The sequence below is a fragment of the Gouania willdenowi genome, chromosome 5 (genome assembly GCF_900634775.1).
Source record: "Gouania willdenowi chromosome 5, fGouWil2.1, whole genome shotgun sequence".
Taxonomy (NCBI): domain Eukaryota; kingdom Metazoa; phylum Chordata; class Actinopteri; order Blenniiformes; family Gobiesocidae; genus Gouania; species Gouania willdenowi.
Window position 1 is genome coordinate 1,542,527 of NC_041048.1, and position 20,779 is coordinate 1,563,305.

The 20,779-nt window shown below is 39.3% G+C and overlaps 2 protein-coding genes across 2 annotated transcripts; one reads left to right on the top strand and one right to left on the bottom strand.

The window, feature by feature from the left end:
* Positions 1-317: 317 nt before the first annotated feature.
* Positions 318-7,465, bottom strand: sec13 (SEC13 homolog, nuclear pore and COPII coat complex component). The gene is made up of 9 exons (XM_028448046.1): positions 7,319-7,465; positions 7,145-7,189; positions 6,552-6,667; positions 6,320-6,471; positions 4,806-4,939; positions 3,841-3,974; positions 3,586-3,706; positions 2,337-2,483; positions 318-528 (listed from the first exon to the last, which is right to left on the bottom strand). Exons 1-9 carry the CDS (start codon positions 7,319-7,321, stop codon positions 418-420), a joined length of 963 nt encoding a protein of 320 aa, XP_028303847.1. The 5' UTR covers positions 7,322-7,465; the 3' UTR covers positions 318-417.
* A 3,005-nt stretch (positions 7,466-10,470) lies between these two features.
* LOC114462891 (potassium voltage-gated channel subfamily S member 1) lies at positions 10,471-20,582 on the top strand. The gene is made up of 10 exons (XM_028445978.1): positions 10,471-10,623; positions 12,618-12,777; positions 13,647-13,780; positions 14,133-14,294; positions 14,416-14,587; positions 14,661-14,744; positions 16,216-16,377; positions 16,455-16,538; positions 17,937-18,029; positions 20,211-20,582. Exons 2-10 carry the CDS (start codon positions 12,625-12,627, stop codon positions 20,580-20,582), a joined length of 1,416 nt encoding a protein of 471 aa, XP_028301779.1. The 5' UTR covers positions 10,471-10,623; positions 12,618-12,624.
* The last annotated feature ends 197 nt before the right edge of the window (positions 20,583-20,779 follow it).

Here is a 20,779-nt window from a genome sequence, read left to right on the forward strand (position 1 = left end):
AGGTAAGGCTATAGTAAAGCATAAAAATGGAAACATTTCTGAGTGAGTTTGTGTATTATTAAAGTTGTTTAAATTTTCATTTTGTGTAGTTATCTTGGGGACTGAGCATCACTGCTCACCCAGTGCACACTAGAGTTCAGAGTGGGACTTTATTTTGAAAAGTGACCATATTCTACTTGTGCCTTTACTGTTGGAAGTTGTTCTACTTTTTTTCTACTTTAACTTCAAATATGAGCAGAAGCACTGATGACAGAAACAAACTCACACATGGAGCAGAAGAACTTTAATAGAGCTGAACATGAAGACACAGAGCCACGTTAATCCAACAATAATCATTTATTTAATAAAGAAATGTTACCATGTGACTCCATGATGCGTGTGTGTGTGTGTGTGTGTGTGTGTGTGTGTGTGTGTGTGTCACTGCTCGTTCTGCTGTGTGTCTGTGATGGAGGAAACAGCTCCTTGGCCTTTGCTGACGTCACTGATACACGACCACTGGCCATCCATGGACTCCTTCCACAGAGTCACCTACACACACACACGCACACACACACGCACACACAGTAAATTACAAACTATTTCAGTTGTAGAAATCTCAAATATTATACAAATTCAAATAAACTCCACAATCTGGAACCATTGTCCCGTGTCAAAGGAAAGTGGGAGGAGGAACTTACAACTGTAATCCCTGAAGATGTATGGCAATCTGTGATAGATAATATATATTTTTCTTCAATTTGTTTAAGACATAGGGTAATTCAATTCAAAATTGTTCACAGATTACATTGGTCAAAAGTGAAACTGACAAAATTTAAATCTGACCTAGACTCCCATTGTGATCGCTGTGAAACTGAGCTAGCGACTTTATCTCACATGTTTTGGTCCTGCTCAAAACTGACACACTTTTGGGGATCCATATTTAGATTTCTTTCGGATGTATTTCAGATTAATGTCGAACCGGCTGCCACAACTGCAATATTTGGTATTGTACCTCAATTTTCTAAATTTAATCAAGAACAAAAAGATGTGATCGCATTTACTACACTTATTGCCCGAAGGCTTATACTGCTTAAATGGAAAGACAAACGCCCTCCATCGCTTAGAATCTGGTTTGCTGATCTTTTGTCTCATCTAACACTGGAGAAGATACGATATTCTATAAGAGGTTGTGTCAGTAAGTTTTTTACTCTCTGGCAACCCATCTTGGATGAAATCAAACAGGTGGATCCCTCACTTATTTTATCAGAATGATGTCGTATTCAAATCTCTACTCTATTGGTTAAAATTTATTTTATTTTTATTTTTTTTTCTCTTCTTTTAGGTGCAACAGGGTGGGAGTGTTCTGCGGGAGGGGGGAGGGGGGTTATATATATATATATATATATATATAAAAAAAAAAAGAGATTGTTGTATTTCCTTTTCTTCTGTTTTATATCATGCTTACAATAAAAACACTTTGAACAAATAAACTCCACAATATTATTACTAGGGCTGTACATTGCTATGAATCTGACGATATGATACATTTCAATAAATACTGTACTTTACAATATCAATAATTTCACTTTGCACCTTTTGTGAGAACAATTAAATAGTAAAAAACTGTAATTCAAGTACAAATATCAAAAACAAATGAAATGTTTAAAAAGTTTAACATTTGCTTCGACAACAGATTCTGATCCTGTTCAGTTCTTAAATTCTTAGTAATAGTAGTAATTACATCTTTCTTTTGTTAAAAAACATGATTTAAAAAAATTAATTTGGACATTTTTTTTGATGGATCTGATAATCTTGCAGTGAATCTTGTGATATATTGATGAGTATTGATAAGTATTGGTGAATGATGAGTATTGATAAATATTGATGAGTATTGATGAATGTTGATGAGTACTGATGAGTATTGATGAGTACTCATGATACTGGTGAGTATTGGTGAGTATTGACAAGTACTGATAGGTATTGGTGAGTACTGATGAGTATTGATGAGTACTAATGAGTATTGATAAGTACTGATGAGTATTGGTGAGTACTGATGAGTATTGATAAGTACTGATAGGTATTTATGAGTACTGATGAGTATTGGTGAGTATTGATGAGTACTGATGAGTATTGATAAGTACTGATAGGTATTGATGAGTACTGATGAGTATTTATGAGTACTGATGAGTATTGATGAGTATTGGTGAGTATTGGTGAGTATTGGTGAGTATTGGTGAGTACTGATGAGTACTGATGAGTACTGATGAGTATTGATAAGTACTGATAGGTATTGATGAGTACTGATGAGTATTGGTGAGTATTTATGAGTACTGATGAGTACTGATGAGTATTGATACCTTGTTGTCTCCTCCAGACACAGCCAGGATGTTTCCAGTGATGGACCAGCTCACGTGCCAAACCACGTCGTTGAACTTGTGCAGTAGTTTGGCCGTCCAGGTGTTCCCAGCGGGATCGTCACAGGTCCAGATGAAGACTCGTCCGTCCTGGAGGGGGAGGGGGAGGGGGGACACAGACACAACACTTAGTCTAGGGGTGGACGATATAGAAAAACATTCATATCGCAATTTTTTCTTTGTAAAATCACAAAAAAAAATTTTTTCAATCACATCATTTAGACCATTTTAAAGTTATTTATTAATAAAACAAACCAATTCATCGAGTTAAAATAATCGCCCCAAATGGAAAAAAGGATAAAAGTACATTTAAATCCGGGTCATAAAAATAAAAAATTAATTTAAGCAATTTATTAAACTGGTTCTAAGTACAATTAACATCAAACAAAAATGCTGATATGTTATTTTTGTCACACAGAGTTTTCACTTTGACTAAAGTAGTGTAGCATTAGCATTAGCATCGCTAGCTACATAACAAGGCAGTATATCAGTCTAGTGATTTCCTCATTTCCCACAGTTTGGACAATCATATCCTTTATGATTAAAATAATGTGACTTTTTTTCACCACAGCTGGCCTGCCATGGACCTAAAAACATCTGTTTACATATATATTTAATTATTTATTTGTATTCATTATTATGATTTTTTTTATATTTTTGCACCTCATCTTTCATTTGCACATTGTCTTTGTGTAGTTTTTCCTGCGTGTACACAATAATAATAATTATTAGTGTTGTTCTTTTTCTTTGTCATTCTCATAACCCCTGGGGGTTTAATTAAATATTTTCTGAATACAAGATAAAACGTTACTGCTTTGGTTACATTAAGCCTGGGTGATACGGACCAATATTCACATCACATTATTTTTCTTCTACATGGCAATAGACGACTTTTTTTTCTCTATGTAATTTTACATAAAAACAATAATCAGTCAAAGTCAAAAATGACACAAAAACCATTTTATTAATCACTAGCAGCTCAATATTAACACTTTTTACCACTTTTGAACTTTTCCTTCATTAAGGCTGAGATGTGTGATTACACTGTATAGTAGGAGTTAGTGAACCTCTAACGTGTCTCAGTGCTTTAACACTTAGAACTGATGGAGGTGAACACAGAACAGACTATCTAACAATCTAATATCGTCAGATCGCACACCCTAGCTAGTGTTAGCATTAGCTCTGTTCTGACCTGGGAGCAGCTCGCGATGGTGCTGGTGGGGAGGCCGATGGACGGGGCCCAGCCCACGTCTCTCACCCAATCACTGTGAGCCTCCAGCTTCTGGTCCTCCTTCCATTGGCCGTCCTCCTCTCTGCACACAGACAGGCCCCGCCAAAATAAGAGTAAGAAGGACATAAAAAAGAAAGATTGGAAATAATCCAAATAGAAATAAATAAAAAAGAAATCATGCTTAACAGAATAAGAATAAAAAGTTAAATGACGCACTTCCAGAGTTTGACAAGGTTGTCGCAGCCGCCGGAGACGAAGCGTTTCACACAGTTTGGTTTCTGAGCCGTGGGCTGATCGATCAGACTACCAGGAACTACAGCTGGAGCCCAACTGACCGCGTTACAGCCGATCTACACACACACACACACACACACACACACACATGCACACACTGATGTCATAGATTCATCAAATTATCACTGACCGTGTGTGCGCTCTAACCCAGTGGTTCTCAACCTTGGGGTCAGGACCCCATTTGGGACGCAAAACACTGGGAGGGGGTCGCCAGATGCCTTCAAGAACTCTAACAATTTGAGCACATTTTTAACCTCTTTCAATATTTAATCTATTTTCATCACTTTTTTGCCATATTTTTGCTACATTTCTCCCATTTCTGACACTTCTACATCACATTTTAATAACTTTTCTTCACATTTTTTCCACTTTCCAGACATGTTCAGCACTTATAAACTCTTTCCACCACTTTTACACCTAATGTCACATATGTTGACCCATTATTGTCACTTTTAACCTCTTTTCACCATATTTCATGATTTCTTTTTTGCCAATTTAACCACATTCACTATTTGTCATGTCCATTATTTTTATTTATTTAAACTAATTGTTCCATTATTGATACTTTGAACCTTTTTACCACTTTTTCAGTCCGTTTTTATCCACTCTAATTTACAACTTTAAACCAATTTCTGTGGTTTTTAAAATCCCACTTCACCATCTTTTCCACCATATTTGGACCCCAAAAATCTCTCCTTTATTCCCCCTTATAGATGGTCCTGTCTCCACATGACTGTTCTTCAATGTTCATGTCTGTGTTCAACCACCTTCAGCTACAGTAGGGGTCCCTGCTCTCTGGGACCTTTATTTTGGGGATTGCGGCCTGAAAAGGGTTGAGAACCACTGGTCTAACTGAACGAGTGTTTGTGTGTGTGTCTGTAACTTACCGTGTGTGCGTTGCTGATCTTCTTCACGTCCCACTGTTGATCTCCAGTGAAGGTCAGTATAGAAATGGCTCCGTCTGAGCTCCCACACGCTAAAATCAGCCCAAAGTCGTACGGACCCCAACACACTGAGTTCACTGTGGACAGACAGGCAGGACTGTTGTTATGTTGCAATATTGTTGGAAAAAAAAAAAGTCTCCGAGGTGGATTAAACTACGTTGCTATGGTAACGGGCTCTGATAACCAAAAGTGAAAGTAATGGATTCAAGTACTCATGTTACAGTAATTGAGGGTACTTGTACTTTTTTCAGTTTATTTCTAAATCAGTAATTTCACTTGTATGTAAGTACATTTAAAAAAAAAAAAAAAAAAAAGTCGTAATTTGATACATTTCTAAACCCAACCAATACTGAGTAAATGATTATTATTTATTTCCGTTTCATGGTGTTCTTAGTCGTTCCATTTCTGATCAAAGCTACTTTCTATGGTTCATGTTGTGGTTTCTACTTATTATCATGTTACTATCATGGAACATTTACCATGTTTTAGAGTTCATAAATGTATCTATACTTAAAGTCTGAGATTTTTTTTATTTTGAATTGAATTCAATGTTATTTTATATAAAAAAGAATTGTACATTTTGACAAACCTTGTATTTTATTACAGATGCCTTTGTGGTAGATTTGGTCTCTTCCTTTTTAAGTTTATACATGAGATGTTTACTGTATGTAATATAATAATAAACTACATATAACAAAAAGAAACACATAACATAAGTAAAATAAAATACATGTAATAAATATAAAATATCTTATATATGTACAGAGAACAGCTACCTTCGACGAACGAGTGCGTGTCTTCACTTCTGAAACGGAGGAACCACTCGCGTTAGTTTTTCTCCGGCACCGCCATCTTTGTTTTGGTCAGACGACGCATTGGCGCGCACATTTTGCGTCAACGTATTTTTTGCCCGGCCCTATTGATGAACAAATGATTATCACCTTAAATGCACTATTTCTGTATTTAAAGATAGCAAGAGAAAATAGCTTTGATGATCATTGATCTGCCTCAGAGCGAGTCATGAAGGAGCCTCGCTGGCTAGTTAGTTTATAGACACGCCCACTCATGAATATGCATAAGCAGGCAGCAAACAGGCCGTTGGTCAGAAAGTGACTTTTCAGAGGCTAAAACTCTGGAAAACAGACAAGTTTAGGAAAATAAACCTTAAATACTATGTTTTTGGGGTTCTTAGAACAAATGGAAATAGGTGAAAAATGCATGATATGGAACCGTTAAGTTCCAACTGTGTAAGATTTTGGTTTCTTCCTTTTTAAGTTTCTACATGAGATGTTTACTGTTTGCAAGGGAAGCGTACCAAGATTTATTACCAACAATAAACATGGGGGTGAAAGTAACTAGTAACTTTTACTTTGAGTAGTATTTCATTGAGCTCTACTTGAGCAGATGTATCAGTACTCTTTACTCCACTGCTGGTAACCGTTGCTATGGTAACCCACCTGAGGACTCGTGTCCCGTGTACTCGTACATCTTGTCCCAGGAGCCGTTCTCCTCCTTCCAGACAATGACCTTCCTGTCGTAGGAACACGAGGCCAGGATGTTTCCAAACATGGGGTGGGCCCACGCCACCTGCCACACCGGACCCTCGTGGCTGCACAGCACAAACAGCACAACACAATGCTAGCAGAGGTTTGCAGGTTCTCCCCTACCGAGGACCCTCCCACTCCTCACCCTCTGAGGTCGGCCACCAGGATCTGACCCCCGTTCCTCACGTCAAAGATCTTAACGGTGCGGTCGGACGAGCAGGTGGCGAGACGAGTGCCGTAGTAATCCATCTGAGCGTCGTGCTGAAACAGACGTGATCACATCATCTACACGTTAGAGCTCCAGTGAGAAAGGAATAGGAACGCATAATAATATTCTGTGTTTTAGTAAATATATTATTACTGCTGAATATTGTTTAACCAACAAAAGTCATATATATATATACACACACATATATACAGACAGACGGTGCCAGGAGAGATTAAGATTAAGATTAAATCGGGGTTTTCACACATTAATGGAATTCCTCCTCTGCATTTAACCCATCCGTGAGGAGCAGATGCCTTAATAAGTTAACAATTATTGACAAAAGTATCACAGTTTAAAGTGTTTCTGCTGAAACAAACTAAATCAGCTGCAGATTCTACAAAGCCTGGTTACAGCTGATGTTAATGTACTTTAAGGCTGAACTAGAAGCACATATGAGTTATAAAGCAGGCGTTTCTAATGCTAATGCTAAGAGCTAACGTTTGAGTTTAATACAACATCAGACAACTTACGATCATGTCTTCATGAGAAGTGTCCACTGTGTTGATGACGGAAACCTGACATGAGTAAACAAACACAGGTAAATAAAGGTAAACAGTGGGAGCCCGCTGCTAGTAGCGTTAGCCTCCGCGTTAGCCGCGGTGCTAACGGCTAAGCTAACAGTGAAGGCGGCTGCTGCGACTCACCATGATTCAGGTTGTTCCACCTGCACAAGAAAGACTAAAGTCCGGAGGATGTTCGTTAGTGAATAGATTAAAGAAGCTCCGAGAGCCGCGGACACGGACACGACGTGGCAACAGGAAACGGAAAAGGTCCGACACACACAGACCACCGTAGGAACTAACGCACCGTGCGAAGGTTCCGCTTCAATAACATCAAATAATATAAACTTAAAACCAAACTAATTAGACTCAACGAACACAACTTAATTTGTGAGATATAAACTGAATCAGTGAGTTCAGAACAAACCCGTAGTCTAATGTGTGGCCCCAAAAGCAAACACACAAAATGTCCCCAGAACCCCCCCCCCCCAGACACACACACACAGTTTTTTTTTATGTCCGTATTTATATTAATGCCAAATGTAGAAATATTTGTTAATTGAGTGCCAAAAATGCATAATACAAACACAAAACTATGCAAAAAACACACAAACAAAACAGAAACAGAAATAAAACCACAACAAACAGACTAAAATACAGAGGCCCTATGCTACGAAAGTAGATAATTATATCCTGGATTAAATTAGCTGGCTTCAACTAACCAAACATTCCCTGTCAGAGAGAAGCTGTCCTACGAAGGTGGATAACAACACGCTAATTTAGGCCAAGTGTTTTCAGCCTTGTTACGTGCGCATGCACATAAAACTGGTGAAGCTTGCAGCGTCTGATATTAATCCATTGGATGATGGGATATTCCATTCATTGGATAAATATCATAAATAATGTCACACTTTAATGCATTCACAGAGTCAGCTGATGAAGCCTGTGTCTTTGTATGCGCGGACGAGTGAAGTTGTATATTAATTAATTCTTATATGACTTAAACCGTCCGTACATACGGATCGAGACACAGGCTTCACCAGCTGACTATAGATCAGTTCATCAGATATATGTTTCCTATCGGCGGTCATCGCTAAATGAAAGGTTTGCATCGATGTCTAAATATTTTCTCTCCTGTCAGCATCAGATCAGATCCACACAGTGACGTGTTCACACATCACCTTTTATTGGACAACTCGCTTTCTAAGAGAAGTGATTGGTCAGGAGGCGGGACTTTAGCACTCGCTAAAATCCTAGCCAGAGTAAAACCGGCTCTCGACCAGGCTAGCCGTTTAGCCTAAGTTACCATGGTGATTTTGCTCCGTAAGACATTAGCGCTCTTCATAGTCCAGCACACACAGATTAAACCCTGGAAGTTAGCGCAATAAGAGAAAATGTCACTTTGTAACAAACCCCCAAAGTGACAAAAACATTAGAAAAAAACAACTAATAAAACATAATGACAAAAATTGTCAAAATTCGGAAAAAATATACTGGGATAATAAATCTAAACAAGATAAGTCTAATAACACAAAAACAAAAAGTAGAAGAAATGTAGAAAACAAAAACACCAAGATACTGTGTAAAACTGAGTGGCCACTAGAGGACGCCAACGCACCGTTAACGCAACTGTTCAAAAGATTCTGAAAAGTGACGGAAAAAGCCAAAGCTGGAGGTGAGTCCGTGAGAGGAGGCTGTGTGTGTGACCATAAATATCATATCAATTATAATAATGGCTTTATTATATAGATATCTATGGCTGTGACCCTGGATGAGGTTTACACACTGTGACGTCATCAAAACAGGAGGAGCGTGTGAATATTTCAGTGGGATGTATTTCTAACAGTAACATCATCAATGAGTCTCAACATTACCAGAAACAAATACAAGTTTTCAGTAAAGAAAGTCTTTTCTGACCTAATATATGTATACATATAAGAACAATGAGGTATCTCAGCTTGTTTAGGGCGGAAGATGGCGGTAAGTGTGCCCTGAGTGCTGCCTGCAGGCACAGTGGGCTGTGGCGACCTGAGGGACAGCGCGTTAGGGTGGGACGATATATCCGTATTTTAAAACAACACACGATGTATCGCTGAGGGTATGAGTGATGTCATGATATAGTGAGGTGGAAAAATTCACATGACTTCATCTATTAAAGAGTACTGATATATCTACTGAAGTAGAAGTACAAGTACGTCATACATAAAATACTCATATACAAGTAAAAAGTAGCTCATTTAAATAATACTCAGAGTAAAAGTAATACATTTTGGTATGGGTCCCTTGCATACAGTAAACATCTCATGTAGAAACTTAAAAAGGAAGTTAACTTTATTTATTTATTACAAAGACATCTGTATAAAATAAAAGGTTTGTCAAAATGTCCAATTCTTTTAAAAATAAAATAACACCAATTAATTCAATTTGAAATAAAACATTTCTCTAGGTATAGATGTATTTATGAACTCTAAAACATGATAAATGTTCCATGTGGGTAACAACATATGGATTATGTTCAATGTGCCTTCAAATGGAAATAATCTCAAAAATTATAATTTACTCAGTAACGGTTGGGTGTAGAAATATAACTAATTACTTTACTATTGTTTAATGTACTTGAGTACAAGTAAAATACTGATTTATAATTACTAGTGCAGTGCCCGTAGGAAGTATGTATTGCTATAGAAAAGTGGGAGCTTTAATATTTAGCACTGTATTATAGGCTAGCATACTGTACATCTGCAGCTTGATGAGAGGTGTGAGTGTGTGTGAGGCTAGTCGACTGTGCAGAGCATATTTAGCACTGTAATACTGACTGCATATACTGTATATAGTGAAAGCCTATTTTTGATTTAATTAAGTTATTTATTATTATTATTACTCAACTTAGTTATAAACGTTGCTCATTGAGGACACCTGCTGGTCAATATTTACAGGGTGTTTTTTTAGGATATTAGACCCACTTTAGTCATTTTTAAAAGCCCTTTGTGAGGTCACTTCTGTAGATTCTACGCAGTTTTCAACTTATCCCGAGTTACTATGACTACCGTGTAACATTGAGCTGTTATGCAAAGCTGCATTTAAGACATTTTTATGAAATAATTCATTAACAGTATCATTGCAGCAGCAGCAGCAGCAGCCATGTTGAAACTCTCAGATCAATCTGAGCCTGATTCACAGAGATATTTGAGGAAAACACACACACACACACACACACACATAGACCAGGTCATGTGACCCTACAGGATGAGTAGAGCAGCATTAGGCCTCATTAGATCAACACCTGTGGGAGATTCCTCAGCATCTCTGGGATCTGTTTACATCAGGCTGAGTGCTCACTGCTCACTCACACCACACAGTGATCACAGGAGTGCTTCTCGTCCTCATCCGTCCGTAGTTTGACTCTTCATGGACGGAGCAGCTCTGAGCTTTGTTTTCTTCTAACTCCAGTAAGTTCATTTTGACTTTTTCAAATATATATATATACAGTATATATATATATATATATATATATATATATATATATATATATATATATATATATATATATATATATATTTATATACGTTAAGGTTTTGTTTATTCAGACCAAGTTTTTTCAATAATTTTTTATCTCCTGACATGTTTCGACTGTGAGAAAATGCTTTGATGCTTTCCTTATCAGAGAACTATGAGGGACACATCAAGGCATATCACCTCTGAGGAAGACTGGCAGTTGACAATCAAAACATGTCAGGAGATAAAATTACCTGTAAAACATTGTCTGAATAAACAAAACCTTCACCAGTGACGTGCAGTCAGGGTAGGCAAGGCAGGCAGTGCCTACCCAAGGGTGAATTGATATTTTGATTATTTGTTTTAATTATAATATAATTATAAATTATTTATTTTTCAATTTCCGATAACCTACAGTACCTATAAGTTTGAAAGTGTCAGCATTTTGTGCGTTTCATAGCCCAAATTGCTAAACATTGCTGTTTTCTAACCGCTGTAAGGCAGGAGGAGGACACGCCCCTTCTCAAAGGCACGTTGCTGCTCTGCCTCTGTTCCTACAGTGTTTTTATGTGTTTGCACATGCTCAGTCAGTTCCCCAAGATAAAAACCATTTACGTCCAAAGGCAGCTCTCTACGCTGCCTTTGGACGTAACCGTGCTATGCTAAATGCTATATCTGAGTTCACAGTGCATTAGTGAATTGATATCACGTGACCACTGCCGCTATGTTCTTTAGCTAGTGTGCGGGAAAACACTACAGTCATGATGACAGCGCTAGAGATGATAAAGAAACTTTGTTTAGAAGAAAAGCAACAGTTTTTAAAAGATGGAGACCAACACCTGAGCTACCAGACCTTCAGCAAAGGTAAGGTCAGAACATTGTTGATACTTTCTACAGTGAATGGAACAAAAGGAAGGATTGACTTTGTGGATGCTCCTCACTGAGGCTGTTCTGAGTTGTTGTTGTTGTTGTTGTCATTTTCTCCATGTTTCTGTGTTTCCAACACAAACAACAGATGTGCTGTTGTGTCATGAGATATATGTTGTTGGGAGAGTTTGGAGACTATATTAAATCATTGTTTATGTTTCTTTAATGGTGTTTATGATGTTGATATTGTTAGATGATAAATACTTGTTCATGTAAATCTTGTTGGGTTTTTTCTTTATTATGAATTTTATATTTTGATTAGCGCATTGAGATTGTTGTAAATTGCGCTATACTAATAAAGTTGAATTGAATTAACACCTGCTAGTAGAAACATATGAAATTGTCATTGATGTTGACATTGGTGGTCTCGATTCGGAACGCCCTGCCTACCCAACCCTAGTGGTCACTGCACGTCACTGACCTTCACATATATTTGTTTTCTTCTGTCACTCATCAATGAGTATTGATCATGTTATCTGCCAAGCGCATAGCGGTAGGTTATCAGTGTTCATAACTTGAAAAGTTATGAACAGATTTGGATGAAATCTTTAGGAAAATTGATAAATGGGACAAGGAACAGGTGATTCAATTTTGGTGATGTTCTGGCTACCAAAAGAAAAAAAAAAAAAAGAAAAAATGTTCCAGAGGAAACCGAAATATGAGAAAAATGAATGCTTATTGAGGTAAGATATGCCCTATTCTAATGCTGACGCTAGGCTAATGCTAACGTGATGCTAATGCTAACGCTAGGCTAATGCAATTGCTGTTATTGCTAACGCTAGGCTAATTCAGTGTGACGCAGGCCAGCACTGCATCCTCACTTGCATTTTCTTCAGGAAATGCAAATATTCTATACATATATTCTTTAAGCGCGGTGGCTTATGGGTAATGTAGTAGTGGTAGGGAAGTGCATTGTGTGTATGTCCCGCTCAGTGCTCATGCTGTACTTGGTGGAGGTCTGCGCTGAGTGCTCTAGTTGATCATGTTATCTTGTTACTGATCATGTTATCTACTTGTGCAGATGAACCATGGTGAAGGAAAGTTCCTGGCTGAGCTCCAGTGTGGTCCACGTGAATGTTGGAGGTTTGAGACACAGCCTGAGCTCCAGAACTCTGAGGAGGTTCCCAGACACACGGCTCGGAAAACTGCTGTCCTGTTGTTCAGAGGAGGAGGTCCTGGAGGTGGGCAGGAATCACACTGCATGTGTCTCCTCATACGTGCACGTGTCTCCTCATACGTGCACGTGTGTCCGTGTCACCTTTTAACATTCACTTTAGAACCAAAATAAGATGAACCTGGAACGGATCCTCTTTCATTCTCAAAGGAATCAATACTGCTCTATCTAATCTGATCTAATCCAATTAAATATGATCTGATCAGATTTCATATAGCCTGATATAATCTATCATCTAATCTGATGTAATACAATATGATCTAATATGATTTGACCGAATCTAATCAAATCAATCTAATTGAATTTGATCTAATCTAGTCTAATATAAATGGATTTGATCTAGTCTGATCTAATGTAACCTAATGTAATATGATCTAATCTAATCTGATTTAGTCTAATCTAATGTACCCTAATCTAATCTGATTGAATCTATTCTAATATAATGTAACCTAGTCTGATTTTATGTAGTCTAATATAATCTAATGTCCATCTCCTCAAATCCAAAAACGTCTTTATTTTACTAAATCTGACCCTAACGTAATCAAGGGTGATGATGTGATGATGTCTGTGGATTAGTCAAGTAATGAAACAGTTATCGAACCAATGTATCCGATACTTAATTTTGAGGCCGATATTGATAACGAGCCGATAATATTGTGTATCACAAACTTTTTTAGTCTCAATATTTGAGTTTTTGAACGATTCCTTCAAACAGCTGCAGGTCGTAGAGAGATTTTATCTGACGGAGTTTCACGTGTGACCACAGGGCTGGTCAGTAACCGTGGCAATATTTTCAATCAATCAAAAAGCCTCATTCCCACCTAATGGGCGTTCTATGGAGCAGGATGAATCTCACCCGCTCATTTCCTCCTCCAGGTGTGCGACGACTATGACGTGCAGCAGCAAGAGTTTTATTTTGACAGGAACCCCGGCCTCTTCCCCTACGTGCTGCACTTTTACCAAACGGGTAAACTACACGTGATGGAGGAGCTGTGCGTGTTCTCCTTCAGGTCCGTGTCCTGATTCTCCTGCTTTCAACTAAACACAGTAGATGTCACCCTGGATCTGATGTTCTTCTAACCAAAAAAACACCTTTGATTCATCATTTCATTTAAATCAAAAAGCTTTTATTATAATTATTGTTTTCTCTTATAAATATTGTAATGAGGATAATTAGCCACCTGACTACAGCTGCAACTGTTTACTCATCAAAACCACTCCCTAAACCGCCCTCTCCTGTCCTTCTGAACCAACCCACAGCTCACATGTGACATGTTTAAAATATAAAATATGTTTCTAATGTTCATCAAAGATGTCTTAGAGATGATCCAACAGTGTTTTGTATCCGTGTCTCTGGCTCAGTCAGGAAATCGAGTACTGGGGCATCAACGAGTTCTTCCTGGACAGCTGCTGTAGTTTCCGTTTCCACGACCGAAAACTGGAGCGACGTCATCACAGCTGGGATGATGAGAGCGAGGCTAGCAGCATCGACACCTCCGAGGATGAAATATCTGACCTGAACAAGTAACACACGATTCATTCTTTATACATCTATAACTGAGGACAGGAACAGATCTATTCTGTATACGTCTGTAACAAAGAACATGAACAGATCTATTCTATGGTGGTTTACGTGTCCTCTCAGGGACCTGCAGCACTTCCATGAGGTTCGTTATGGGAACATGAGAAAGCGTCTGTGGCTGATTTTGGAGAACCCGGGTTACTCCATCCCTAGTAAGATGTTCAGTCTGCTGTCCATCAGCGTGGTGCTCACCTCTATCTCCACCATGTGCATCCAGAGCATCCCTGAGTACCAGGTGAGACCCACAGAACTAGGAGACCACAGACCAGGAGCAGATGGAGATGTGATGACCTGTCTGTGTCTCTCAGATCTTTGACTCTGACCTCCAGCCAACGTACGATCCCACTCTTCAGTCTCTAGAGATGTTCTGCACCTGTTGGTTCACCTTTGAGGTGCGACTACGATGACTCATCTACATGTTCTGTGTTTTTAATGTTCCAGAAAGCGGGTTATGTTCAGTAGTTCTGAGTTAGTTTGGGCTCAAATCAGGGAAACTCTGAGTTTCTGGTTGTATAAAGTTGAGCAGACAATCGTTGTACTCAACTTTAGCTCAAACTGTGCGACTCAACTGCAGAGTCTGAATATGCGCAGCTCACAATTCATGTTCTCACACTGTACAGACCGACACTCTTACACGATCTGACTGCTCACACTGTTCATACACGACACGTCAGGATCTTGTTTCAGGAAATGCAACGTACAAATTAGAAGAAGAAGAACTCTGAAGCTTCGTCCTTAAAACAGAAGAAGAGAAAAGACGGCGATGTGATGGACCAGGAGCTGGCTGGACAGACATGGGCAGTACGGTCCGTCAATTCTACAGCGGTCCTACGGTGTTCGCGCACGTGCAGTGTTCGCGTTTAAGGTAAGACGGTCTGTGGCTCTGCTTCAACAGTAATACCCTCACGAGGAGCAACTGGATTTATAACGTTTGATTTTCTTATGATTGTTGATTGTTGATTGGGAGGTGGTTGTGAGATGTTAATCCCTTCTCATGACCCCATGTATACTACACCATGTATACTACACCATGTGTACTACACCATGTACACTACACCATGTATATTACACCATGTATATTACATCATACTACACTATGTATATTACACCATACTACACCATGTATATTACACGATGGACAACACATGATTTAGCAGAGACTCGGCCCGATCCCAAAAATAGAAGCATGAGTTAAAAATCGGCTTAAAATGGGCCAAAAATCACAGTGTATGCCCACCTTATTGCGAGGTAAGTCACCACGGTAACATCTGGCAGGTTTTGTCTAAGAAACCCTGGGTTTCTACCTGGCTCCGCCCACCTGAACACCAGTCAGTAATGGATTGTCCATTCATTTCAAGGACAGGAGAACAGGAACAAGCCACCACTTCTTAAGGAACACTTTACCTTGACACTCTTCTCTGACCACACATTTGTAACATCGCACACCACAGACGTGCGCTCACACCGTTACTAATGTTGTGCTGCTTTATATTTTTTCTGCAAACGATAGTTTTCTTTCCAACATTGGTATCTCTTCCTCTTAGAACAGGTTCATATTCCACGAACACCTGCAGGAGAACTTCTATATCCATAGAGGTGAAATAATTTGCTCTCTTCAGGCTCGTTGCCATGGTAGCTCGTGTTATCTTTGCTCCACTGATGATGGTTTTTTATCGCGCTCATGCACGTGAGTAACTCAAGGTGTACATACTCAAGAGTTGATTGACCCACTTCATACCAGCTGTAATAGAACCGGATACTCAGAGTTTCCCATCACGGGGAATGTTAACATAAAGAGTTAATGGATAGACTTTGTTGAACCTACTTTCTGGAACACCCCCCTGGTGTTCCTGGTTCGTATAGGTGGTGATGCGGCTCCTACTCGCTCCAAACCAAAGGAAGTTCTTCTATCACCCTCTGAACATCATCGACATGGTCTCTGTGGTTCCTATCTACATTACGCTGATCTTTGACCTGTCCGTGGGTTCAGAGTCAGAGCTGGGAGAACTTGGACGACTGGTTCAGGTGAGCAGCCAATGATCTTGTTTTTATCGCTAATGAAGGTCACGTGATGAGACTCCCCCCAACACGCTCGCTCTCAGGTCTTCAGGTTAATGAGGATCTTCAGGGTTCTGAAACTGGCGAGACATTCCACTGGTCTACGCTCACTGGGAGCCACGCTCAAGGTCGGTCTCCAATCTATATACACACACATCTATAGAGTGCTACTGGGAGCTGTTTATCAGCCTGAAGGAACAAATACAGATGGTCATTAACCTTCTTTGGTTATCGTCAGATTTGCTGAAGATTCCCAGTAAAACCAGTAAAGTTTTCTTGTCTTTTAGTTGCTGGTAATTTGTGTCTTTTTAATATGTAATTACAGAACTCTCCAGGGTTGGGATCAATGGCATTTTTCAGTTACAATTACGTTCTCAATTACTAAAGTTCAATTACAATTACTGAGCCTGAAATAAATAACCTAATAAAAGTGAACCTTCCTATAGTGTTAGCTTTCTGTTAGCATCTCTAATGCTAACAGGTCCCAAATCAGATGTAAAATAAACTAAAAACAATTATCTATCATCTAATTTATTTCCTATTTCTTGGTTACCTTGTTATTCTACCTAATCAATGAAAATATAGGTTTTAATAATTTTGGTGTGGGCGTCTGGGAAAAGCTTGATCAGAATCAGAATCAACTTTATTGGCCATGTAATGTATGTTATACACACGAGGAATTTGACTTGGTGAACTAGATAACAATAACAAGATAAGATAATAATAATCAGAATCAGAAATGCTTTTAATGGCCATGTACAGTTTTAAGGACAGTACAAGGAATTTGTCTTGGTAGTTGGTGCACAAAACAAACAAAAAAACAAAAAACAAAGAACAACCCAGCAACAATAATAATAATAATGATAAATAAATAAAGGATAGATAGAGTAATAATACTAGTAATAATAATAATGTTGATATGAAACACATTTTAATAATTGTTAACTACATATGTGTAGAACTGTAAATAGAACTGTAACATGGTTCCACAGTTTTGCGTGAAATTCTAATTAAATTTTTTCATGACAATTCCAAAGTCCATTATCTGAAATCAATTACAATTTAATTACAATTACGATAGCAACAGATTTTTAAGATTACAATTCTAATTATGCCATAATTGTAAATAATGATCAATTACAATTATAATTGACTCTAACCCTGGAACTCTATCCTGGTCAGACTGCCCTAATCAGGCCAGATACCATCGTACACTGATAGCATTCACAAAGGTCTCTGCCTGAGGACGCTCTGCTATGACTACCGCTATTAGCGACATTCATAACATTGAGAAGACTGAACAGCAGCAGATTCACCAACTCACACACTGAAGGCTGGTTTACCTCTGAATTCAGACAGGTCTGTTCCCTAAACCCTTTGACATAATAAACCATGTCAGCATCTGACCAGCAACCCTAAAGCTGGTCTCATTCATCAGAGCCACTACAAGTGTTTATAGTGTCTTTCTACAGATGCATACGAAGACGTTCTCGTCCCTAACGATCGTCCTCCTCGTGTCTCCACAGCACAGCTACCGTGAGGTCGGCATCCTGCTGCTCTACCTCGCTGTGGGCGTGTCCGTCTTCTCTGGTGTCGCCTACACGGCAGAATGTGAGGAGGTAACTTCCCTCAGTGAGAAGAACATGTGTTTGGTCTTTCTGGTCCTTTTGTGTATTTATTTTGAGTATTTTTTGTTATGTTTCATATTCTTTCCAAATGTTGTCACTTTCTTAAACTTGAACCCTTTAGAGCAGTGGTTCTCAACCTTGGGGTCAGAACCCCATTTGGGGTTGCGAGACACTGGGAGGGCGTCGCCAGATGCCTTCAAGATACTACAAATATATGAACAATTTGAGCCCATTTTTGCTTATTTTTTTTACCATTTTTCCACCTAATGTCACATATCTTGACCCATTATTGTCATTTTTAAACTCTTTTCACTATATTTATACACTACAGGTAAAAGCCAGTGAATTAGAATATTTAGAAAAACTTGATTTATTTCAGTAATTGCATTCAAAAGGTGTAACTTGTACATTATATTTATTCATTGCACACAGACTGATGCATTCAAATGTTTATTTCATTTAATTTTGATGATTTGAAGTGGCAACAAATGAAAATCCAAAATTCCGTGTGTCACAAAATTAGAATATTACTTAAGGCTGATACAAAAAAGGGATTTTTAGAAATGTTGGCCAACTGAAAAGTATGAAAATGAAAAATATGAGCATGTACAATACTCAATACTTGGTTGGAGCTCCCTTTGCCTCAATTACTGCGTTAATGCGGCGTGGCATGGAGTCCATGAGTTTCTGGCACTGCTCGGGTGTTATGAGAGCCCAGGTTGCCCTGATAGTGGCCTTCAACTCCTCTGCGTTTTTGGGTCTGGCATTCTGCATCTTCCTTTTCACAATACCCCACAGATTTTCTATGGGGCTAAGGTCAGGGGAGTTGGCTGGCCAATTTAGAACAGAAATACCATGGTCCGTAAACCAGGCACGGGTAGATTTTGCGCTGTGTGCAGGCGCCAAGTCCTGTTGGAACTTGAAATCTCCATCTCCATAGAGCAGGTCAGCAGCAGGAAGCATGAAGTGCTCTAAAACTTGCTGGTATACGGCTGCGTTGACCCTGGATCTCAGGAAACAGAGTGGACCGACACCAGCAGATGACATGGCACCCCAAACCATCACTGATGGTGGAAACTTTACACTAGACTTCAGGCAACGTGGATCCTGTGCCTCTCCTGTCCTCCTCCAGACTCTGGGACCTTGATTTCCAAAGGAAATGCAAAATTTGCTTTCGTCAGAAAACATGACTTTGGACCACTCAGCAGCAGTCCAGCTCTTTTTTTCCTTAGCCCAGGTGAGACGCTTTTCGCGCTGTTTCTTGGTCAACAGTGGCTTGACACGAGGTATGCGGCAGTTGAAACCCATGTCTTTCAAGCGTCTCTTGGTGGTGGATCTTGAAGCACTGACTCCAGCAGCTGTCCACTCCTTGTGAATCTCCCCCACATTCTTGAATGGGTTTTTTTTCACAATCCTGACCAGGGCGCGGTGATCCCTATTGCTTGTACACTTTTTCTGACCACAGTTGTTCCTTCCCTTTGCCTCTCCATTAATGTGTTTGGACACAGAGCTCTGAGAACAGCCAGCCTCTTCAGCAATAACCTTTTGTGTCTTTCCCTCCTTGTGCAATGTGTCGATGGTCGCCTTTTGGACAGCTGAGTATTGTACATGCTCATATTTTTCATTTTCATACTTTTCAGTTGGCCAACATTTCTAAAAATCCCTTTTTTGTATCAGCCTTAAGTAATATTCTAATTTTGTGACACACGGAATTTTGGATTTTCATTTGTTGCCACTTCAAATCATCAAAATTAAATGAAATAAACATTTGAATGCATCAGTCTGTGTGCAATGAATAAATATAATGTACAAGTTACACCTTTTGAATGCAATTACTGAAATAAATCAAGTTTTTCTAAATATTCTAATTCACTGGCTTTTACCTGTATATTGATTATTTTTCCCAGTTTAACCACATCCGCTAATTGTTCCAATATTGACACTTTGAACCCCTTTTATTTGTGATTGAAACAAGGATTTCAATCACAAATAAATAAATGTCTCCACATGACTGCTCTTCAATGTTCATGTCTGTGTTAAACCACCTTCAGCTATCGTGGGGGTCCCCGCTCTCTGGGACCTTTATTTTTGGGGTTGCGGCCTTAAAAGGTTGAGAACCACTGCTTTAGAGAAACACACGAGTCACTCACTCAGTGTTAAACTTGTTCTCAGGACGTTGGTCTGGACACCATCCCGGCCTGCTGGTGGTGGGGAATGGTTAGCATGACCACGGTTGGTTACGGTGACGTGGTTCCCGTCACCGTGGTGGGGAAGCTGGCGGCCAGCGGCTGCATTCTTAGCGGCACCCTGGTGGTGGCGCTGCCCATCACCCTCATCTTCAACAAGTTTTCGCACTTCTACCGGAAGCAGAAAGCTCTGGAGGCGTCGGTGAGGGACAACCACCAGGGGAGCTGCGAGAACGTGGAGGGATCGGACGACGACGATGAGGTGGAATACGAGCGAGGGGGCGTGGTCAACTACAGCTACGTACATCCGTCCTACACGAGCGTCCTCAGGAGGAAGGCGCGGAGCGAAAGCGACTAATGACGATTAATGTGCAATGGATCGAAACAAATCTGAAATAAAAGCTCATGAAACAAACCTGAGTTTAACACATTAATGCTTTAAATGTTCGACATTTGACAAGTTGATCGTCAAAAATAAAATAAAAGAATGAATCCTCAGCATCACATCTAACCCAAAGTCACGCACACAAATATAAAATTCTATTTACATTTTTC